Source organism: Alligator sinensis, unplaced genomic scaffold (assembly GCF_000455745.1).
Source record: "Alligator sinensis unplaced genomic scaffold, ASM45574v1 scaffold1931_1, whole genome shotgun sequence".
Taxonomy (NCBI): Eukaryota; Metazoa; Chordata; order Crocodylia; family Alligatoridae; genus Alligator; species Alligator sinensis.
In genome coordinates, this window is record NW_005842866.1 from 319,950 (window position 1) to 344,084 (window position 24,135).

The 24,135-nt window shown below is 56.9% G+C and overlaps 1 protein-coding gene across 1 annotated transcript in view; it reads left to right on the forward strand.

The window, feature by feature from the left end:
• LOC102385555 (beta-arrestin-1) overlaps window positions 1-24,135 on the forward strand; it is a 96,784-nt gene that overhangs the window by 31,700 nt on the left and 40,949 nt on the right. The window contains exon 2 of the mRNA XM_006035681.3: window positions 13,924-13,954. Within this exon, the coding sequence (XP_006035743.1) occupies window positions 13,924-13,954 (31 nt within the window). The remainder of the gene's footprint in view (window positions 1-13,923; window positions 13,955-24,135) is intronic.

A 24,135-nucleotide genomic window follows, 5' to 3' on the forward strand; every position in this document is an offset into this window, starting at 1 on the left:
CCTACCGGATCAAAACCCATCTAAAAAACCCTTTCAACCGAGAACATCCCAACAAGTAATGCAACCACATAATTGTCAGACAGGGGGAGGAACAGCGGCTGGGGGATGCAATCTGCCTGCCTCATCCCCACCAGTGCTAGCTTTGCCCGAAGGCACAGGGAGCAATAGCCAGGGTTCGGGGTGCGAGGTGCTGAGTTTCAGCCCTTGCAACCAAGCCAGCAGGACTCGGGAAACCTGAAGTCATTTCCTGACCCTGGAGAAGGTGACAGAGCTGGCGCTGCCTACCCGAGTACCTCCTCGCTGGCCTGCCGAGAACAAGCTGCCCCCTAATCCTAGCAGAGGATGGCGGGGACCTGGGGGAGCAGCGTGGGAGCTGGCTTGCCCCCCGGGAGGCCTGTGGCAGCGGTGGAGAGAGGAAGGAAACAGGCTCCGGCCAGGGTGCTGCTTTTTTTTTCCTGCGTCAGTCCCACCTCTGAGCCGCCTTATAAATATTTACCATTCCCAGGCGGGTCCAGCCTGCGTGCAGCGTCCTGTGAAGAGGATCCAGCTGTTTCCCTTGGGCCAGAACCTGCCAAGCCAACGCCTTCTCTGGAAGAACATGGCTAGCGTGTGGGGGGCTGGAGGGACGGTGAAAGGAGAGATGGAGATGGAGGGAGAGGGAACGGCACCTCTGAGAACGGCCACACTGCTGATAGTCATGTGCGTGTCTAATATTGCAATTGGGTCTGGACTCCTTCCAGGGGCATCCAGGTGGCTGGAGGGCGCGTCGGGCTTTGCTTGCTCTAGGTCATTACCGCACACCGGCTTTGCATGGCTGGGCAAAGGTCGAGACCTCTGGAGGGGCAGGTTTGCAAGGTCCTAGCCCAGCTTCTTGTGGTTGCGTTGCCTGATGCGCACAGTGACGCTGCGTGCCTGCTTTGTACCAGCCCAAAATACCCTGAGGGTCTTCTCCCCAGCCCTGGTCACGTGTGCGAGACCGGGTGAGGGCCACGTGTGGCCAGGTGCCCCGACAGGGAGATCCAGCCCGCTCCCTGCCCAGGACAGGCTCTCCTGCACGGCTTGTGTTTCTGGTTTCTCCTTCAGATGCGTGGGACTTGGCGAGATCCCCGGCAGGGGCCGGGCCTGTTTGCTGCTGCTTCAGAGGGAGGGAAGAGATGCTTGCCAGACGCACACTGGAGCGAGGACTGTTTCGGGCTGAAAGGGCTAGATTCCCGGAGGCACGGAGGCGGTGGTGTAGGTTTAGCCAAATGGAAAGGGGACTGTGACCCAGGATGTGCGGGGTGCCAGGCCACTTCTGCCACTGACCTGCTATGTGGCCTTGGGCAAGTCACTTAACCTCTCCTCTCACCCAGGTCTGTATAGGTGGAATAAGGCTTCTTAGGTCTTGTTGTTGATGAATGAAGAGAGCCCCTTCTGCACTTCAAAGCTGACATTCGGCTACCTAGGACATTTTTGAGGGTTTTGAGCCCATCCCTGACACAGATGGAGGGTGCCCCAGAGAGATGCTGCCGTGAAGGGCGGCCCTCTGCTCCCATCCCGGAGAGTCTGGATGAGCTGCAGCATCCGCTCTGCAGCCAGATGTGCTTGTTCATCCTTCCTCCAGGAAACTGCCTCCCGCTCCTTCTGGCTTGGATTTGGGGCTCTCCCGGCCCTACTGTCCCATCCCTGCAGAACAGGCTGCATGTGGATGGTGTGGGCATGGCTGCCAGGGTACGGAGACTCGTGCCCACCCGAGTGCTGGCCCCGGGCTGCGTCGGGACGTGGTGTGACACAGGTTCCTTGCTCCCCAGCTCCCGCCCACAAAGAGGATCAAGGGCTGGGAAGGCAAGTCATAGAGGAGAGGCCGAAGGCGCTGGGCATGTTCAGCTTGCAGAACAGGGGACGTGACGGCAGTCTTCAAATACTTGAAGGGCTGCCACAGAGAAGAGGGAAATCAGCTTGTCTGTCTTGCTCCAGAGAGGAGGACGTGGGCCAATGGCTTGAAGTTGCAGCAAAGCAGGTTTATATTGGATCCCATGAAAAACCTTCTCCACTGTCAGAGCAGGGAGGCAGTCGAGTAGACGCCCAGGGAAGATGTGGCCTCTCCGTCACTGGAGGGGATCAAGGGGAGGTTGCACAGTGCAGCAATGTTCAGCTGTGGGGATTTTCCAGGCTTCTGGGCTTTCCCACCTCCGGGGTCCTGCCTGAGCCCCTCAAAGACTCCCATCCTGGGGGCTGCAACTGGGTGGCCCAGCAGGAACTCAGCGGGCCCAATTCAGAGCCTGACAGGGCAGGGGAAGTCTATCAACGCTGAGCCTGACTGGGTCTCCTGAACCTGGGCTGGCACGAGGGGCTGCTCCGCAGAGCAGAGAGGATTGCCCCCGTGCGTCTCCGCTCCAGGGTGCACCGGGGTTGAGCACGTTCGTTCACACGTGCTCTGCAGCCGTCATCTTTCACGCTGCAAAGCACATCTAGGGCAGTGCACGGCCTCGCTGTCCCCAAAGCTGGCTCCTGTACTCGGGAAGTCTGCTGCGGAGAGGACTGCAGCGAAAGCATGCCCCGGTGAAGCAGCCACCCAGTACCTAGCGACAGCAGACAGAAAGCATCTGGCCAGAGGCTCACGGATATTGTAGCTCCCCTTCCCCGGCTCTCTCTCGGCTTCTTTCCTCCGTGACGGAGGAACGCCGCGCGGCGGGGATCTCTCCGGCTGGGCTGTGCCTGGTGCCGGGGCTGACTCACGAGGAGCAGATGGGGGCTGCCGAGGGGAATCCTCTCGGGGATGCCTGAGCGTTGGGGCTGGCCCGGCTGCCTGAGTGCCACCAAAGCATCCCAGGTAGAGATGCCCAGCCATCCCGCTCCGCTGACGCCGCCCGAATTGCAGCCAGGCTCGCTCCTCCCAACGCAGTATGTTGCGGCTAGCACCCAGATCCTCAGCATCGCGGTCCTGTGCTGGTGCCTGGCAGCCACGAATCCAAGGGGATTTAGAAGTCAAGCAACGAGCTAGTGCTGGACCTTTGTGGGGCTAGGCCTCCGGCCCCCGTAGCTGCCACGGGGCAAGGGAAGCTGGAGGGCTGAATGCAATGGGATGGTTCGAGTTTGTCCCGATGGCAGGGCCTGGCTCTCACCTCTCAGGGCAGGGGCATTGCCCCACACTCGTGCAAGCAGCCAGCTGTTTGGAGGAAGGATGTCCTTCCCCTCTCCAGTCCTCCCAGCAAGGCTGCCACTCCCTGATGCCATCAGGCGCCTGGCTTGGCCTCTCCTTTGGCCGCCCCGTGGGGGCAGCTCACGAGGGCACAGCGAAGCGATGGCGGTACTGTATTTTCCCACATATAGCCTCCACTTTCTCCTGCACGGCCAGCTGGTGGCAATCGGGAGGGTGCGTTATAGGCAAGAACAAGGGATCCCCACAGGTCCTCCAATCTGAGCCTTAATGGCTTCAGCTAAGAGCCATGATAACCAGTTGCACTGTGCTGCTCCTCCATCGCCGGCGGGGCAGATAACGCCGTCCCACACGCTGGACTGAGATGCCGCACGGGGTCGGTCTCCAGCCAGACCTGAGCTATCTGCAGTGGAGGGGGGCGAGTTGCTAGCAGACACCCCCCAGCCCCAGCCAGTCGGTTTGCAGGCCCTGCCTGGTATGTGGGGCTGTGAACAGGCTCAGCTCCCCAGATGCTGCTCTCCCTAAGGGTTTTATTCCTTCAGTCTGCCCTGCACAAACAAGGTGTGTATTATATACTGAGGGAGGGGTGTATGCCAGAAAATGGCTGGAGGTTGCAGCCAGATAGGTTTAAATTGGATCTTAGGTCGAACTTCAGTGTCAGAGCATCTATTGACAACCTTTGCAGCAGCGGGATGTTGGTGCCCGCGGTCCCCCTGCTTTCCTTGTGGCACGGTCGGGTGCGATGCCTGGGGCTGTGTCAGGATTGACTGTACAGTTTTACAAAGAGTCTGGATGACAGATGTGTCTGGGATGCTTTGGCCAGGGCTGATCCTGCCTGGACTAGATGCGACCTCCGGAGGTCCCTTTCAGCCCCACTTCTCTAGGATTTCTATATGAAAATACGCTCTTCAAGTGCAGCGTTAACTTGCAGGACTCCTGGCCGCAGGGGACCCCTGAGTTCAAGAGCGGTGTATCTCCTTTTAGAAGGAGCTGGGGTATTTATCTGGCTATTGCATGCTCCGCTGCGGAGGTCCCTTGTACGTCTCTCTGAAGCATCCAGAGACGAGGCGGTGTGTAGATGGCTGGATCCGAGCCATCCTGGTAGCCGTGATGCATCCAGGCCACCCGCCCCCCGCCCCTTCCCTCTGCGGCATCCTTGTCTCTTGCAGGACCTCCGGCAGCGGAAATGGCCCTGTTTGAAGCCGACCGCAAATGAAGAGGCTTTCACTCTAATGGGACAGTTATTGAACGTGTATTAAATAGCAGCTGGCTACACGCGCACGTCTGTCGAGGCCTAATGCGGTCGCGGAGGTGGGGACGGGAGCCGACATCCTGCGTTCACATCCGTAGCTACTCCCTGGATGCCAGCGGCAGGTTCCCCCGAGCGCTAGGTCCGCTTGCCCCTCTGCCCTGCCGGCTGGTGCTAAGGGAATGGATATAGAGGCATTCTGGAAAACATCGCGGCCCAGAGCGGGGAGAGGAGTGCATGGGTGCTAGGCTCTCCTTCCATGGGCACCCATTGAGCACCCATTACCTCAGCTGGCTTTGGCGGGGTCTATCTTGGGGGGAGCGGGAGGAACATCAGGTCCCCCCCATAGCTCCAGCGTCCGGGTGGGAACCCAAGCCCCGGTCTACAGAGGTCTTCTGCTTTGCTTTCTGCTCTCTGCCTTGCACTCCCAATCCAATCGTCCGCACTGCTTTCTGCTCCCTGCCCTGTGCTCCCAATCCAATCTGCTGCTCTGCTTTCTCCTCCCTGTCCGATCTGCTGCTCTGCTTTCTCCTCCCTGGTTGCTCTGCTGCTCTGCTTTTTACTCCCTGTCCGATCCAATGCTCTGCTTCCTGCTCCCTGCCATGCACTCCCCACCCGATCTGCAGCTCCGCTTTCTGCTCCCTTCCCCATGCTCCCTGTCCAATCTGCTACCCCGCTTTCTACTCCCTGTCCAATCTACAGCTCTGCTTTCAGCTCCCTGTCTGGCACTCTCTGTCTGATCTGCTGCTCTGCTTTCTGCTCCCTGCCCTATTGCCTCTGGGCTGCCTGCCCCTTCCTCCATCTGCCCCGTGGTGCACACAGAGGCTATCATTGCCACTTGTTTGCCCATGGGAAGGGTTGCCCATGCACAGGTTGCTCATGGGAAGGGGTTGCCTGTTTCCAGCTCGCAGACCTTGTCCGGCTGATTTTCTACCCCAGTCCTTGAGTCCTTTCCAGAGCCCCTGCTCCTTCCCAGGGACTGCCCCATCTTAAGCAAGGCCTCTGCTCCTTGCCCCGAGAAGCAGGATGTGACCCATGGCTGTGAAGCTTGTTCTTTGCTCGTGACCAGCTTGCTCGACTTGACTCGACCCTGCTCCTGGCCTGGATAAAATGTCAAATCGTGCAGAGCCAGGACCCCCGAGGAATACGCCGGCTCCACAATGATTCCCTGCTTGATTGTCATAGTGGGAGGCCTAGCAGCTGGTTTTTAATCCACGGGAGGGATTGTTAGCATCATTCTGGTTTAGCCCTGTGCAAACCAGCCCAGACAAACCCAACATCTAAGCTCTACATAAAGCTACCACCAACCCTGACACAACACAGACCTAGCACCACAACCTGCCGCAGGTAAAATGGGGACCGTGGCATCCAATGTCCTGCTTCTATGCAATGTTGTATATATACGTTCAAGGGGTCCCGGGTAGAGGCTGTGCCTCCACTATAGAGGAAGGCAACCCCCCTTACCCACCACCACCACCACTACCCCAGTCCATACCAGTATGACCGGGGGGAGAGAAATTCTTTCCTGCCCCCTGTCGGACGCTGGGTGAAGGGGCCAGGACCCTCTGGCTTTGCTTTGTACACCCCAGTTGAAGCCCCCGCCTTAGCTGTGGCCTGCACCCAATGCCTCTGGGGAGGCTTAAAAAGACCCCGACACATATAGCAGAAAAAAAAGCATGGCAGGGAGCAATCGGCAAAGCCCAAAAGCTTGGGAAATACCCATGGTAGATAACACAGGCATCACTACACCTCGATCATCCCGGCCAGTGGCTGCGCAACCTCTTCTCAAGCCCCTGCAGCGATGGAGAGCCCACCCCTTCCCTGGGCATCTATCCCACGGCCTCCCGGCTCTGACAGGGAAGGGTTTTTTTTTCTGGAAATCCAATCTGAATGTATTTTGCTGCAACTTGAAGCCATGGGTCTGCATCTTCCTCTCTGCAGCAAGAGAGAAAAGGTGCTTTCCCTCTTCTTGATGGCAGCCCTTCAAGTATTTGAAGACTTCTGTTGTGTCCCCTGTCAAAGCCCTTTTCCACAAGCTGAACAGGCCCAGCTGCTTCAGTCGCTCCTAGTATGACTTGTCTTCCAAGCTCTTTATCATCTACGTCGCCCACTTCTGGACCGTCTCTAACTTTTCCACATCATTTTTAATATATGGAGGCCAGAACTGCACACAGTCTCCAGATGAGGCCTGACCAGCGCCCAGCAAAGAGGCACCGTCACCTCCAGTGTCTTGCATCTAATGCTCCTGTTGATGCATCCCCAGACTGCATGTGCCTTTTGTGCAGCTGCATCACGCTGCAGACTCCTATCGGGTCTGTGATCTACCAAGACGCCCAAGTCCTTTTCCATCCAGCCGGGGGTCCCTCATTTGGTACTTGTGTTTCTGCTTATTCCTCCCGCAGTGCAGCACCTTGCATTCGTCTGCATTGAACTTCATCCTGTGAGCTGTAGCCCAGCTTTCCAGTCTGTCGAGATCCTTCTGAATTCTGCTCGCACCCTCTGACATGTTCACAGTCCTTCCCGGTTTCATGCCGTCCCGCAGACTTGCTCAGGAAGCTTCCTGTGCCAGCATCCAAATAGTTAATAAGCACGTTGAACAGCATCGGGCCCAGGACAGGCCCCTTGAAACCTCCTGCCATTCTGACGTGGACCCATTAATAATTACCCTTTGCTTGCAGCTGGCGAGGCAGGTATTTATCCACCTTGGAATAGTTTCATCCAGCCCACGTTTCTCCCTGTAGGACCTCCTTGCCTTTTTTAAAGAGGGGCGCTACACTGGCTCTTCTCCAGTCCTCTGGTACCTGGCCTGTCTCCCACGACTTCATGAAGATCAGTACCAAGGGCTCTGAGATCTCTGCCAGCTCCTTCAGGACCCTGGGACAAAGCTCATCCAGTTCTGCAGACTTGAATTCATTTATTGACATCTCCTCCCTCAGCCTGCCCCCTTCCTTATCTAGATAATCCCAATTAGGTATCTGGCTGCTTAATTTTTTTGTGAAGATTGAAGGCAAAGTCGCTGTTGAGTAGCTCCACCTTCTTTGTATCTTCAATTAGGAGCTCTCCTGGCTTGTTAACTGAGGATCACTGCTTCCTTGGTCCATAGAGACACTCTTCTTTTGTCCTGAGCCTCCCTCACCAGGTGCAACTCCATCTTTATCGTCACCTTCCTGATTTAGTCCCTGCAGGTTTTTGCTGTTTCCTGGTACACATCCATGGTGATCTGCCCGTTCGTCTGCATGCTTTCCTTTTGCATTGGACAGGGGTATACGTTGGACCCGATGAAGGGTATTTTGTACCTGGAAGCTTGCTAAGAAGAATTTTTTCCAGCTATTTGGGTTGCTCTAATAAAAGACAGCAGATTTACCCAAAGAACCTTGTCTGCCTTTTGCATCGGAGGCATTTTAGAAGCTCCTTGTGCAGCCATTTCCATCTCTTGCCCTTCTTCTTGTGCTCCCATCGTGTCAGGAGCTTCCCACCCTGTGCCCCTTGGAAGCTCCCAGCCCTCCTGGGTGCCTTTATCCTTCCATCTATCCTCCCATGACACCGTGTTTATCGGCTCCTTGATTTGGATTAAAGCTGCCTTTTGGAAATCTAGCATCCTAATTTCGCTGAGCTCATGCGTAGGATGCGGAGTCCTAGTGTATCATGATTGCTTCCTCCCCAGTTACCCATCACCTTCGTATCCTCCACCTTCTTCCCTGTTGCTCAGGACAAGGTCCGAGATAGGGGATGCCCTAGTTGTATCCTTCATCTTCTGGCACAGAAAATTGTCCTCCACGCAAATTAGAAAGCAGCTTGCCATTTTACCTTGGCCTGCAGTATCCTCCCACACAATCACAGAGTGGTGCATCGCTTCTCTCTGCTTCTGTGAGCCACCACCCACTGTGGTTGCAAACCCTGGGGCTGCCCCTTTCAGCCTTGAAAACAGAGAAGGCTTCAAGTCAGGTTTGCAGCTATCCCATCCTGAGCTGCTTTGAGAGCTGGCGTGGCCCTGGGTGTCAGCATGAGCTGCTCGAAGCTACTGTTTCTGTTCCCCCCACAGCAGCCGAAAATCCCCACCGCTCCACGGCCTCTGTGCCTGCCTCTTGCGTTGGCACGCTGGGGCTTGCACCACGGGCCGTGCAGGATATCCTGTGGTTGTGCTGCATGGTGCATGCTCGGAGGGGATGGACTTCAGTGGGCAGGAGGGGCAGGGAGCACCTATTCCCTTGCTTGGATAATGTCTGGGAGAGGAGGAGACCGGGGCAGCTTTACCTGGCATCTTGAATGCCCTCCTGTGCCCAGGGTAAGGTACTGGCTTGGGGATGCTGGAGCTGTTCTTCCTCCCAGGAGCTTCTCTGTTCCACCCACCTTGCTTCGAAATGACCTGTACTTCAATAGCCCCTAGAGCCCCTGTCAGGCCCAAGCCCCTACACAGCGCTGGAGACAGCCCTGCCCAGAAGCACAGTCACTGCAGGAGCAGGCAGATGCCTGCAGTATTACTAGGGGATTCATCGATTCATAGCAGAGCAGGCCACATCATGGCCACCCATCCCTCCCAGCCACGGGCTATCACCCATCAACTCCTGCGAGAAGCCCAATCATTTCTAGCTGAGCAAGAAAAGGCACAGAAGTGCTAAGAGAGCTGCCAAAGGCCACGCAAGGGCTCTGTAGCGGAGCTGAGCATGCACTCCAACCTCCAGAGTCCCAGCTCTGTGCTCTTGCCGCTCCCCCACTGCTCTCTGCCGCCTTGACCTGCAGCATCTGCACATCATTAAGTCTCCAGTAGCGCCCAGAGTTGCTGAAGACCTGGGCGTTTGCTCCAGATGATCAATAAAGGGGGTGGAGGGGTCTTGGAGTGGGGGAAAGCAGGCACCCGAGGCAGTGGCGAGTCGAGACGGCGTCCTGCTCTATTCACACGGCCTACTCTGGTGCCCTGTGGATCCAGCTTGCCCCCGCGGCTCGGTGCGGCTCACAGAAATCTCCTGGAATTTGCTGATCCCGCCTGGGCTGGGCCCGTTTTGGACGGCTGCCTTCCCTGCTCTTCCAGCGGCGTGCATCCTGGAATGGCGCGCTGGGGAACGGGGGGAAAATCAGCCTTTCTTGGCTCTGGACAGTGCCCCCGGGGAGGAATCAGCTTGTGCTGTCTCAGCCAGGTGCCCTGCCGGGGGTTTGGGTGCAACTGGAGCCCATGGGTTTCCTTGGGCCTGTGTCCTGCCCACTAGCCCATCCTGCCCAGCTCTGAGTCCCGGGCATTACAAAGATCTGGGAGGTGGGAGAGGGGTAGCACGACGGAGGAGGGGTGGCAAGCCCCGCGCCAAGGGCTGTGCACAGGGACTGGAGCAGGCGACGGGCTGAGACAGGGTCGGGCAGGGGGAAGGGGACAAGGCTGCGCCCATGGGTTTGGTGGGAGCTTTGTCCCGGTGAGCCCACCATGCTAATGCTGTTTGCCAGCTCTGCAGTGGCTCGTTATGGCTGCTTGTGTTCATTATGCTGGGCTGGATGTTTGGAAGCTGTGCCCTTAGCATAGCATGTGCATCTTCCCACGCAGGGTGGGGAAGAGCAGAGCTGGGGGGATGTTACCCCCTCCTGAGCCAAGTGGAGCCAAGGGGCAGGAGACCACGTGCCCTCTTTCCCCCTTGCCTGCCAGAACGGCTCCGTGGTGCAAGCCCACACTGGCTGGCGGAGACGGGATTTTGTCACCGTGGCTGTTGTTGTTGCTGGGGACTCTGAGCAGCTGGTTAAAAGTGAGTCTGCGGTTAAGAGCTGCAAAGAAAGGCTAACGAGGTGCCCAGCCCTATAGCAGCGTCTGCCTGAGTTTGCAGAGAGCCTGGCAGGGTCCGGCCTGAGGGAGGAGTGAGCTACAGGATGCAACAGGCTGCTGGATGCTGAGGCCTAACAACAACGCACTTCTCAGTATTGCTAACCATTTTGTTGCTGATCAATGTGTGTTTGAGAGTGGCCAGGAAACAAGGAACCACTCACTGTATGATCTACCGGCATCATGTGTGTCACAAGGGGCCTGGGTAGCCCCCGCCTGCTCCATGTGTCAGGGGGTTTTAAGCCTCCCCCAGAGGTGCTGGGTGCTGCTGCAGCCCAGGCTGGGGATGCGGGCAGGGCTGGGCCAATGCTCCTGCTGGCCCCAAACCCGGAGGGTCCTGGCTAGAGGGTCTTGCCCCTCTGCTCAGGGTCAGAACGATGCTGCATTTGGGGTCAGGGAGGAATTTTGCTCCTGGTTGGGTTGGTATGGACTAGGAGCATGGATGTTACCTTCCTCTGTAGCGGGGGCTCAGCCTCTGCCTGGGATCTCTCCAGTGTCAACTAACAACTTTTGCATCAGCAGGACATTGGCGGCCGCGGTCCCCTTGCTTTCCCTGTAGCACGTTCCCCAACCCCCCAACTATTTGCATTGCCCTCCGCTGGACTCTCTCCAATGTGCCCACATCCTTTCTGTAGTGGGGGCCACAGCTGGACACAGGACTCCAGATGTGGCCTCCCCAGTGCTGAGCAGAGGGGAAGAATCTCTGCCCTTGATCTGCTGGCACCGCTCCTACCAATGCAGCCCAGGATGCCGGTAGCCTTTTTGGCAACAAGGGCACACTGCTGGGTCCTGTTCAGCTTCTTGTCCCCTGTCCCCCCAGGTCCTTTTCTGCAGAGCTGCTGCCCAGCCTGCACTAGTGCATGGGATTGTGCAAGACTTTGCACTTCTTATTGAACCTCATGAGATTTCTTTTGGTCCAGTCCTCCAATGTGTCGAGGTCTCTCTGAATCCTAGCCCTGCCTACCCTCTTTTGCTTGAAGCTCACTAAAGCCAGCCAACCAGCCCAGACCCGCAGAGAGGGTGATGGGTGTACCACCACCCAACCTTCCCCAGGGCTGCTGGGAGAGCTGGCTGGAGACCGCGAGTCACAGCCCAACTCCGAGGCCACAGTGCCCTGTGAGACCCTTTCATGCTGGCAGGCTCACCCTGGCACCTCCTGTTACTTCCCATGGCAGTCCAGTGTGGCCAGTGCTGCCAGCTGGGGAAGGAGGTGAGTACCACATTGGGCTGGGGTCTTTGACCTGACACTGAGTGGTGGGGGTGTCCATGGGCAAGTCACCTCCTGGCTTCGTCTATACTGGAAACTCCTCGTGGCAAGGATCAGGGTCGTCTTTGTGTTTGCACAGTGCCTGGCGCGGCAGGACCAACGGGGCACTGATGGGGTCACTCTGGGCAGCTGCAAGCCAGCTCCACCAGCAGCCCTATGCCGCCTTCCCTGCTCTGGAGCCAGTGGGCTGTGCTGGTTTACCCCAGATCCAGCTTTCCTCTTCCTCTTTGCCTTCCTGGCACAGCTCATCACTCTTAGCCCCTTGTCTCACCTCCGCTGTTTCAGTCCCTAAAACCTTTATCCTGACACCCCCCGCCCCATGCACAGAGCCCACTGCTATGTGTGCTGGGCAGAGAAGCTGGACCATGCAGAAACTCTCCTGGGGTCATGCTGGGATCCTGGGGCAGAGCCGGGACTTGCACCTGCTGCTGGGATTGGCAGCATGTTAATTGATTGGGCTGGTTTATACTGGGTATGAGCCCGTATCTGAGCCACAGCTGGCAGCTGAAGCATAAACCACCAGGATCTTTGGATCTGGAAGGATCTGAGTGGCCTTGACCAGGGGCATGTGTAGAGCTGGGAGTTTACAAAAAGCAGGGTAAGGCTGGGTAGCATGGAGCTGCCTGGCCAGGATGGGGTATCGTGGGGGTGAAGTTGCCGGTGGGTGTTGCAGCACGGGGACCCAGCCGCCTTGGAGGCCCCCATCAGCACTGACGCACTTAGGACCTGCCCTCCAGCTTCACGAGTTTCTTTGCTTCCCAGACTTATTTGCATGTTAAAAAAAAAAAAGCTTCCTTTAATTAGCTGGCATGGTAACCTTGGGCTCAACGCCCCTGGGATCTGTGCCTTGAAGGCCCTGCTTCCTTGCTTGTTGGCTCCTTGGGTCACCTCGCTAGCTCCTTAGCTCGCTGCCCCGTTTCACTGCCCTGTGTCTCTCCCACGTGCCCTGGGCACAGCTCGACGGGGGCTTGGGCTGCCTGGGGCCCCCGGAGAGCCCTGCCAGCCCAGCTGCCCTGTGCTTCCAGCGGGGAAGAGGGTGAGAGGCTGGTCCACACAGACACGGGTTTCACGGGGTCGTTCCAGACTCACCCGTCACCCAAGCAGCCACATTCCCCAAAGCACCCCTGGGAACTGCGGTGACTGAGGAGGCAACTCTCTCAATAGCCAGCAGTAGAGGGTTGTTATCCTGTAGCAGGCTCGGCTACTGGAGGGAGACTCAGCATGCCTTCTCTGCATACCCCTAACCATTCCCGTCGGCTGTCCCTGATCATACATCACCTTTGGAGATACAATGCGCAGGAAGACTAACAAGTCTGGCAGAAGACCAGCTTGGCATAGCAGGGAGCTCTTCATTGCACAGGGACAGGCTGGGGGTGACGGGCTGGGCAGCAGCTCTGCAGAAAAGGACCTGGGGGGACAGGGGACAAGAAGCTGAACAGGAGCCAGCAGTGTGCCCTTGCTGCCAAGAAGGCGAATGGCATCCTGGGCTGCATTGGTAGGAGCGGTGCCAGCAGATCAAGGGAAGTGATTTTTCCCCTCTATGCGGCACTGGGGAGGCCACATCTGGAGTCCTGTGTCCAGTTTTGAGCCTCCCACGACAGAAAGGATGTGGACACATTGGAGAACTGGCAATGAAAATAGTTGGGGGGTTGGGGGACATGACTGGTGAGGAGAGGAGGAGGGAAATGGGCTGATTGAGTCTGCAGAAGAGAAGACTGAGGGGGATTGAATAGCAGCTTCAACTCCCTGCAGGGGGGCTGCAAAGAGGATGGAGCTGGGCTGGTCTCAGTGGGGGCAGATGACAGGACAAGGAGCAATGGGCTCAAGCTGCAGCAAGGGAAGTTGAGGTTGGATATCAGAAAAAAACTTTCTCACTAGGAGGGTGGTGAAGCAGCAGAGAGGTGGTGGAGTCTCTATCCTTGGAGATTTTTAAGACCTGGGTCATCAAAGGCTTGATTGGGATGATGTAGTTGGGGCTGGTCCTGCTTGGAGCAGGGGGTTGCACTAGATGTGACCTCCTGAGCTCCCTTCCAACCTCATTTTCCATGATTCAATGGTGAAACCCGCCCGGGTGCTCTCAACACAGGCACAGCGTGGATGAACGGGGGCTTTCCCTCCGCTGTTTCCAGCCAGAGGTTCCCCCCTGCTAACCTGAGCCCTTCACTCCTGCTCCTGTCTGCTGTTTGCTGTAGGTCGCTGCGTGCCGCCGAGGGGCTGGTAGTTGTGGTGAGACCAGTGCCTCGGCCCGCCTGCCCCAGTGGCACAGAGCAGGTGCTGGGCGGGGGCAATATTTATCTGTCTAGACTGATCCATCAGCTTCCTCTCTCCCCTAGCAGCTTCCAGGGGCTGAGGAAGGCCTCAGCTGCAGCTGCCCCCCCTAACTCACATTCAGTTATACCCAGAGTGTCTCTCTGCTTTCAAAGCCTTTCTCGTGGTGCTAACTCATGTTTCCCTTGCTTGTTTTGCAGGGTGTTTAAGAAAGCCAGTCCCAATGGAAAGGTGAGCCCAGCGCTGTTTTACCTTTGGGTGGATGCTTTTCTCTATCTCCTGCTGCATGCCGCTTTTTTAAGGGTCCCTTCCCCGTGTCCCAGGCTCGCTGTGCACCAGTGGCATGACCATGTTTAAATGCATTGCAGCCTAGGTGCAGGACGCACTCCCTGCCATTGCAGCCACTGGGTCACTGGTGGTGCCTCTGTCTCGCTTGCTTTCTACCTGTTGCACACTGCAGGTGCTTTTTGCAATGGGATGCTTCGTGCCAGAGGCTGGGGTGGGTGTTTGCCTGGATCCTGGCAGACAGACACGTGTTGCACGGGTGCTTGCTACCCCAAGGGCCTGGACTCCATCACCTGGCCGGCCCTTCTTTCCTATGCATTGCCAACCCCAGGTGTTTAATAACTATGAACTAGGTTGCTGATGTAGAAATGTGTTAAAAAATCCAGAATTAGTTCTTCTCTTTGTTTTTTGGGGGGTATTTTGTGGTTGAATGAGGGTGAATCTTCCGTTTTCTGAGCCGTTAGAGCTTGGCTTCTGTTTCCAAGCCAGGAAGGCTAAGGACTTGCTTTCTTTGGATCAGAAAGCTGCTATTCTCTTGCAATCCCAGGACTCCAGGAGCTGAGGCTTTATGACCCCTCCTTCCCCCTCAAACTATCCTGAGACTCGAGAGAAAATCTCAAGGGATGGAAAATCCCCTAAATATAGGAGTGCCCAGAGCTGAGGATCTGCTCAGAGTTCACCCAGAGATAGGTCGAGCTGTGAAGTCAGTCTGGCTCGTCCTTCAGGGAACGGGCAGCCCAGATGTGTTGAATATCCACCTCCTTCCAGCAGCAGATGCATTCAAGGGCAGGGTCAGGGGTTGGCACACTCCTTTCTAGGTTCAGACATCACTTGCATACAAAGGTCGGCCCTGTTTGCAAGCAGGCGCTGGGGCTGCTGACGGCGGGACCGGGTGGCACAGGGTACTCGGTCGCTTGGCAGACGTTGAATTTCCTATTCTAAGGAAGAACAGCTGGCTTTCCTGAAAATCAAATTAACCATTGATTTGCTGTTCCTTGGTAGGAGCTGAGAAGCAGCAACATGCGGTTGTTTGATGCCCTTCAGTGATGGCTGGATGGGGTTTTGGTTAAATGCAAAGCTGTCCTTGGGGCTTCCTTGATCCTCAGCACCTGCTGTCCCTGCTTCACCCAAAAGCCCAAATATTTCCAAAAGAAAAGTTCTTTTCCAAAGGAAAATGCTCCAAAATACTCTCCCAGGAGGAGAACATGGGGGGAAAAACCACCCGGAGCCCCAAAGATCGAAGCTGAACAGAAACGATGAGTAAACTGTAGGGGAAAATGGAAGCTGTGTTGCGCGGCGCTTGGTACAATCTCCCTCCCGCTGTCTCAATATTATTAGTCTTGGGGGGAAAAATGTAATTGCTTCAGTATTTCAAAACAAAAATGTCAAACAGCTTCAGACTTCAGTGGGAGATGAGGGCAGAGGCTTTATGCAAACATCCCAACTTTTCATCTTCGGCTGAAAAATGCAGAATTAATTTGAGTTCCAAATTCATTAAAAAAAAAAAAAGCCACCCCCTCCTAACTGGTGACAAGGGACCTTGAGGTTGGAAATGTTTCAGCAGCCTGGAAAGCAGACGTGGCTCTGGGTGTCCCCTGTGCCAGGCCCCTGCGATGTCTAATTGCCCCCCTTGGATGCTAAGACACCCCCGTGTAGTGGGGCAGGGTCTGTGGGCACCTCCCGTTGCTCTCATCAGAACCAAAAGGGCAATCTGATGGGGGCTGGCAAATGACTACATAAAGTGACACCTGCCCAGGGACCAGCTCGCTCCCTCTCAAACACGCGTTCACACACACGTAAGGAAGCTGGGGACCCTTCGTCATCACTGGAGGTTGCAAGAAGAGATTGCACAGGCGCCGGGCCGCAGGGATCTCCAGGGGTCACATCTAGTCCAACCCCTGCCAGAGGCAGGATCAGCCCCATCCAAACCAACCCGGACAAACCCAGCGTCCAACCTCTGAGCAAAAACACACGGTCACCCCTGGCCCAGCACCAGGCACTGCACCCGAGCCTGCTGCAGGGAAAGCAGGGGGGCTGTAGTGGGGGTCCTGCTGCTGCAAAGGTTGCTAATAGACACTGGAGAGATCCCAGCCAGAGGCCATGCCCCTGCTGCAAAGGAAGGCAAACTCCCCCAGTCCAAACCAGTCTGATCGGGGGGAAATCCCTTCCTGACCCCAAATGCAGCATCAGTCTGAGCCTGAGTGCAGTGGCAAGACCCTCTAGCTAGGACCCTGCAGGGTTGGTCTCAGCAGGAGCATTGGCACAGCCCGGTGCCTATCCCCAGAGCACCCAGCACCTCTCGGGGAGGCTTAAAGCCCCCCTGACACATTGCAACAGGAGGGGAGAAAAAATTCCCTCCTCGCCCACATGGCAGCCAGCAAAGCCCAAAAGCCTGGGAAATAACCAAAGCAGAGCACAGCCATCACTACACCTGGATCATCCCTGTCCAACCTCACCCAGTGATGGAGAGACCCCCCCCCACCTTCCCCAGGCGCCTGTCTCACTGGCTCCCTGCTCTGACAGTGAAGAAGTTTTAACCGATATCTCTTGTAAAACTATGGCGAGCATGCTGCTCTACAGCCGTCTTCTGCTTACCGGGGTCTGCACACGAGGCTGTAGAAAGCAGGGGGCAACTTAGAGCAGCCCTGAGGCTTGTTCGGCATGCCTTAGACTAGAAAACAGGAGCACAGAGGCAGTTTCAAGTGCCCTGGTTCCCTCCCCAGCTTTCTCTGTTCCAGCCCAAAATGCTGAGACGGGCTCAGTGAGCATCTGCCCCACTGCATCTACCCCCGAGTCGGGGAAGGTGCCTGGGCAGGGTGTGGAGGGTAGTTTGAGGCTGCTGAGATGCAGTGGGAAGGACATTTGCTGCCAGATGGAGGAATGCTGTAGCTGCCTGGGTTCACGGCAGGACTCCTGGCCCTGCATAGCCTGGAGACCTAGCCCAGCGGGAGACCTTTTGAAGATCACGGCATCAAGCTCATGGTTTATCAAGCAGACCTGACCCCACCTTGCTGGACAGAGCTGACATGTAGACAACGTACAGGAGACGCCTCAAGTTGCCGGAGAGGAGAAGTACCATCCATGCTGCCTGTGGAAGAGGGTTTGAATCCAGGGGGGTAGACAGACACATCACCATTAGCATCCTCTCGCAGCCACGAGTATCAAGGTGATGATCATCTGACATCAACTTCACTGGACCGGCCACGTCATCCGATGTCCGACTCCGGACTCTCAAAGCAAGTTTTATTCTCCCAGCTCGGTCGAGGTCTACGCTCGAGACGAGGGCAGAGAAAGTGCTTCAAGGATGCTCTCGAGGCCAACTTGAATACACGCAGCATCAACATCAACTCACGGGAGACGACCGCCCCAAAAATGGAGGGAGATCTGCTGCAGGGATCTCAGTACTTTGCAACCTTGTGATGACACCAGGAGATGGAAAAGCAGGAGCGGCAGAAACAGCGTGTCACGGCCCAGAGCAAGACCCCAGAGCCACCTGCCCTGCACGGAAACACGTGCCCGAGCTGCAACACGGTCTATCGATCTGCAGTCAGCCCTAGGAGGTTAAAAACCTGCGGGGAGAGACAGGACCTGGCGTCATGCCTCGGGCTGGGAGACAGGAGCTGCAGGGAGGGAGATGCATGGGAGCGTGGATGAGACAGTGCCTGCCTCGGGCAGGGAGAAGCAGGCCTCCATGGGGGCTGGCTGCTCGGGAGAGCACCCTGAAGCATAGCACAGCACCGGCTCTGCCATCACACCGTGCCCGGTTGGCACCCAGGCCTCGTGGCCCTGCTTCGGCTTGCAGGGTGGATGCACCCTTCCCCTTTGCGCCGGCTGGGGAGGGAGCTGGGCTACGTGGCCTCTCCAGGACCCTGCACTTGCATGGCTGGGGAACTCCCCGGGCAGACAGAGCCCCACGGGCATGTCGTGAAAATCGAAAATCGGAGCCGTGGCTGTAATCTGTTTAGCATGCGAATACCTCCATACCTCGCCTAAGCCGCTTGGCAGGCTAATCCCACCCCTACCCAGCTGGGCCCGACTCGGGTCCTGACGTCAGCACGGTATAACTGCAAGGCTGGCTGTACTCAGTGGCTCCTGGCACGCTCGGTATCAAAGCTTAAAGCGCGTGGGAGGGAGAGATGGACAGAAACGAGGGATTGCTCTGCAGCAAGGGCAGACCTCAACGTGCTTGCAGGGCAGCGAGAATCAGTTCTTGCCTTTCTTTAGGAGTGTGCAGGGGGGTAATTGAGCCGGAGGGAGAGGAAGGGGCTGGACCAGGGCTGCGGGCTCAGGCGGTGGCAGAGGGAGATGGAGCAGGTCTCCTCCTGATGCAAACGAAGGGTCTTTCTGAGCAACAGGATGGAGAGGGGAGAAGGATGATACAGGCTGGGTAGCAAGGCCCCCCCGCAACCAGAGATCCCCACCACTTTGCTGGGGTCACTCCGCTGCATTATCAGTGGGTTAATCACAATCCCTCGCTTGCAGACCAGACCCTTGCGCGGCGACGAGTGCTCCACCTGCCAGGACTCAAGGCAGCGCCAAGTGATTTATCCGCTCATTAGGAAGATCCTGACTGTCTCGTAGGCTGCCGGCTCCAGCTCTGAGTGTGATTGAGAGGGAAGCTCGTTTAATATCCTGGCTGGATGGACCCGCGGATCAGGGAGTGAACCAGTGCCCGCTGCAAGACCAAAGGGCCGTGCTGGAGTGTCCGACCCTGGTTTGTGCTCCTGGCCGTGGAGGCAACCAGGTGGGGGATGGGGTCATTGCATGGGGCAAGGGGGCAGGAAGGGACAAAGGGACAAAGGGTCAGGGGCGAATCTAAGCCTCAGGGTACCAGGAGCTTCAACCTGAGCCTTTGAGGCTGGCTCGTGCTCAGGGCCAGTTGCTGCTTCCCTGCATCTCCTCTCATTTACTTGAATGGCCACAAAGCACAACCCATGTACCTGGGTGTGACGCTAGACTGGATGTTGAGCTACCACGAGCACTTGAAAAAGACAGCAATGAACGGTAAGACATGCAACAACCTCCTTAACCAGCTGGCTGGGTCATCGTGGGGTGCAAGAGCCTCAGCTCTTGCCATCTCATACCCTGCGGCAGAGAGCTGGGCACCAGTCTGGGACCGGTCGTGGCACCAAATGCATTGATGGGCAGCTACATTTGATGATGTGCATCGTCTGGGGGCCTCTTCAACCCACCCCTCTACCATGGCTTCCCCCTCGGATCTGATGGGAAGTTGCAACTTGCAGGCTACTGGAGAAGATCTGCGCCAATCCGAGCCGGCCGCTGCATGATGATTTCTTAAATCCACTTGCTGCACATCTACCATCATGACGCCCGCTGCGGTCCAAATTGCCACACCAGGATCTCACGGTGGAGACCCTCTGGTACGAGGATGGAGGTCGACATCAGCACCAAACAAGTTCATTATCAGTCTGCCCACCTGGCTGCCACCTCGTCCGTGGGCCTTGCTGAATAGCTTCTGGACAGGGTAAGGTCTGTGCATGGCCAGCCTCCACCGTTGGGATCTTGGCAACAACCCAGACTGTAGAAGTGGAAAACACACACCGTGCCTCATGCTGCCGATGACTGACTACGTTCAGTGGTGGACAACAGGAGCTGCACGGAGCCATTGAGGATGCTATCTCACGGATTAGGCACATGCTGGCTGACTGCTGTCCTGCTCTCCGGTGACATCCTTGCCCGATCCCCTGGGCACAGTCTGAACTGTGCGGACTTGGTCATGTTTCCAGGCGGTTCAGTCCCAGGTGGAAGTGGCCGCCTTTACCGTTGCCAGAAGCAGACAAGACTGTGGGGGCTGCTCAGTCTCCCCGTCCCTGATCTGCAGCCGGGATGCATGTTTGCTCTCAGAGAAGCAGGGAAACATGCCTCTTCTCCAGCAAAGCTGCCGGCTTCCCCTCGGGGAACACAGCCTCTGTCTCCTGCTGGAGCAAGTCCCCACGTTTTATTCCAGCTGTCACGCTGGAGGGGCCGGGCCAGGCTTGGAGCTTCCTGCACACCCCGAGCAAAAAGCCCTCTGCATCCCTGCGAAGGAGGTGCATGCTGTGGGATGCCACGTCCATCGCTGCTAGTGACAGTGGGCATCCATCGTGTCAGGACCGGGCTGCTCACTATTGCAGAACACAAAACTGGTGGTGAGGGACATACAGCTGCTCCCGGGACATTTCCAGGGACCAAAACACTGTCTGGAAGATCACAACCGGGGCCCGATGCTGGCTCTGCAGCTGATATGGGATCGAAGCATGCAATACTGTATATACTCGTGTACCCCGCAAAAAGACATGCATGTTCTTCTGGGAAGGAAGAAATGGGGGTGGGGGGTGAGGGAGAGATTTTTTTCCTTTATAACAAAGCTGCTCAGAAATCAGTCGCCTCATTGAAGGCACGCATCCCCTGGTTCCCAAAGGTGAGCGTGGTATGTGAACGAATGCGGTACGTGGCTCTTGCACAGTGGCTCTGTGTGTGGATGTCGAAGGGGGGTCTGTGCTGAAGGGCTCCAGTTTAGCATTCAGTGAAATGAGGGAAATGTTGCTCTGGATGTTCAAGAAGTCAAAGGGAGGACCACTAGGAAGAGGGGGTGACTTGCCCAGGGCCACGTGAGGAGTCTGTGGCAGAGAGAGAGGAACCCGGTGGTTTGTTGGCTGTTTCCCCCCCGAATGTGGAAAGACTGTGCTCTTCACCTCTATCTTCATCCGCAGAAAGGGCTAGTGGTGGCGAGGGGGTAGAGATGCGATGGGCAAGCCACGGGGGCAAAGAACTCAGCAAGCCGGCAACGGGGCAGGATGCTTTGGCCCGGACCGATTCCTCCTTGAAATCTCTGGATGCATCTTGTGAATTGTGTGTCGGCATCGACACACCTAACAGAACTTGTACAACACCCCAGGGCACCCTTAAAAGGATCTCACTGCACCGCAGGGTGCTGCAGCACCGGGGCTGAGGATCGCTGCCTTAGACCGGTGATGCTCTGTCAGGGTACCGCAGCACCCTGGGGTGCCCTGGGATCCTTTCAAGGGTAATATGAGGTCCCAACACAATGTTAGCCCAGTTAGGCATGCAAACGTGGTTCACAAGATTGCAAACAGGAATTCACAGTGCCAAAACCCTTCGGTCCCGTTGTGGTGTCCCCAGGTTCTTTGCACCAGAAGAATTGCTCTGGTATTTTGCTGTAGTCAAAAAAAAAAAGGAAAACTAAGAGCTGGCATTTTTTGAGGGTGGCCTTGAGCCCACCGAGGTGGAAAGCCACTTCCCTAGGTACCCCCGGACCAGAGGCTCAGACGGGGAAGCAGAGCATCATCGTTGTCAGGCAGCTGGGAGAGAGAATAGGCATCCGGGGACTCGGTTTAGGCAGGTCTTGCTGGACCAGGCCTCCAAGCAGGAAGTCCTGCCTGCTCTTGGTTCATATGTATAACACGGGAGCAGTCAGAGGCACCAGCCGGGCTCAAGGCTGGGTGGGGGCAAGACCCCTGAATGAGCAGGGCGCTGGGGCAAGTGTTTTACAGCTCACGCAATGGCCTAGCCTGCTGTGCTCATTTTCATCACGGCTTCTCTCCTCTCCAGCCCCCTCCTCCTTATTTAACAGTGTGAGAGAAATTGCTCGGGGACCTTCGGGTTCCCTGCCAGCAGAGAATGGCTAAACTCCCAGATTAAATTGCTGGCTGCTTGCTCAGCTGTATTTGCATGCCGTGGTCACAACCCTTGACCCGTGCGCCACGCTGCCTGCATAGCCCCGGGTCCTTCTCTGGGGACCGGAGAAACAACCAGTGGCTGCTGCTAGTTAAAGGAGTTGCCACTGTTAGGCAGTCGAGGGCTTAGGGCCTAAAGACAGTGGATCTGAAGTGTGCTCTTAGCCTAATACGCTCTGGTTTTGCATGTGAATTGCTTTCCCTTGCTCTTCCTGCGCTAAGCAGCCTGCCTGGCTTCCAACTCTTCCGCAGGGCAAAGGACTCATTACAGATCTGGCTCTGATCTCTGAGGATCCCGAGGGGACAGCAAGTTCCCTGGCACACTGACATATCTGCAAATGCAAGGACCAGAGATGAAAGCCCAGGAAGGCGGCAGCCCTTAATGCCTCTGCTAAGGATGATGTTTGCGTCGGATCGGATGGTCTTTCTCTGGGGATGCTGCTGCTTCCCTGCGCAGAGGCGCCTGGCAGTGAGACCCCCTTTCATCTCCTGCGAGAGGCACCCTGCGTCCCTCCCTCCCAGAGGAAGGCTGTGCGGTTGTGCCCTGGGGAGGATAAAGCCCTCCGCTCGCTGCGGTGTCTCAGTCAGCGCAGGGCATGGGCGATGCATTGCTCGGCACGCCATCGCTTCTCTTGATGTGCAGCCGAAAGAGCCCCTTTGACCAGGACAAGGATTTGCAAACCCACTCCAGGATGATGGGCAGTCGCCCAACGGGACCAGGCCAGCTGCATGCTACCAGCCCCTGAGCGCCCGAAGCCGGCACACTAAAAAAACTCAGCACTGTCCTTAACAGAGCGCTGAGACGCACTCCCTGTGCTCTTGGGCATTAGACCAAGCGGTATAAGACAGCCCCGAACATCATTACTGGAAATAGCGGCAGAGATGACCAAAATCTCCTGCTTCGTCAGCTGTTAACTGAAGACTCGTGCAGGAGGTGACGGCAGGACGTCTCGTATTGCAGGCGGTTTGTGGAGCATCTGTCTTGGACCGACGGAGAGAGAAGGCAGAACCCACGTCTGGTCCTTTTGGCGCTCGCCCATCAGAGGTGTCCCTCCCGCACCTCTGTCCTCACACGCGTGACCCGGAGGGGATGCCGCTTTGCAGCCGGGAGGACTGGATCCTCATCTCACAGGGCTCCAGACTGGTGCCGCCTTGCAGCTTGCTCCCGGGCTCTTGTTTGGTGCAGGCAGGACCCCTGAAGGGCAGAGCCTGTTGCAAAGTGACCCCGTCCCTAGCCCTGGATAAGAACATGCTGGAGGAGTAGGGAGACGGTTCTGCCGGCCTTCCCCTCTCCGCCTTTCAGCCCTGGGTATCTTAGTGCATCTCTCTAAACATCCTGCAGCTGATTGCCTGGCTGGCGATCCGCCGTGCCATCTGGCCGGAGAGTGCCTCCCTGGGGGATCCTGCTGCACGAGCGCTTGCTGAGCTCTGTCTCTGGCACAACTGGGGAGAGAAATGCCTGAGAAGTGATTACAGCGCAGCAGGAAGCAAGCGGTTGGACTGCCAGTCCTCCCGGAGCCACTGCCAGCTTCATTACCATCCCCTTCCCATGAGCAGGGAGAGCAGCCCCGTGCTGGCGCTCCTGGCCCGTCGGGCTCGCCGGGTGCCGTCTGGCTAAGCCGGGTGCAGGTGACATGGGACCTCCTGGGAAAAGCATCCCCCTTCACCTCCAAACCAGGCAATCGGCCCCCTCCGTGCCAGTGCTGTTGCATGCTGGACAGGCCGTGAGTGCTGCAAACCGGCAGGGCTATCTGCACATCTATGGACCCCTGGAGTCAGAGGGCCGGCACCTGCGCTCTCCGGCAGGCCTACGACACCAAGCACACGCTGTTGGGGGGCTGTTTTTCCAGCCGGGACAAAAATACCTTGGTGCTTTCCACTCCTAGAGGAAGGCAGGGCCCCGATTTTCATTCACACTCGGGTCCCAGGGACAACCCTGCAGACAACGGCTGAGGCACGAGGAAGGGGGATGCTGCAGGCAGCCAAAGGGACGGGCTGGTCATGTGCGGGGCCGTTTGCTGTGGCTGCAAATTCCTCCCAGGCAGACCAGCAGCAAGCCGTGCTGGGGATACCACTGGGGAAACGTCTCGGGTTAGATGGATCATTGTCCTACAAGCAGGATTTAAGGGCTGGGCTATAATAAAATCAGACAGTGGTAAAACCTGGTGGGTTGTATATCTTTTCTAATGCCATGCAAGAGGCACAAAACCCATTGAGCTGCATCCTTCCTGTACTGCAGATGGTTTCAGCTCCTTTGTAAGCTGCTCGGGACCATCTGTTGCCTGCATGTCCATCCAGCAGCTTGGCTCGGAGAGCCGCTGACAGCCATGTCTCTCTGATGCAGATCTTTGCCCTTCTGCCCTCCCTACTTATTGGCTTAGGCCTGAGGGAGGTTTCAGAAATGGAGCCAGGGAGAAATCTCCATCCAAC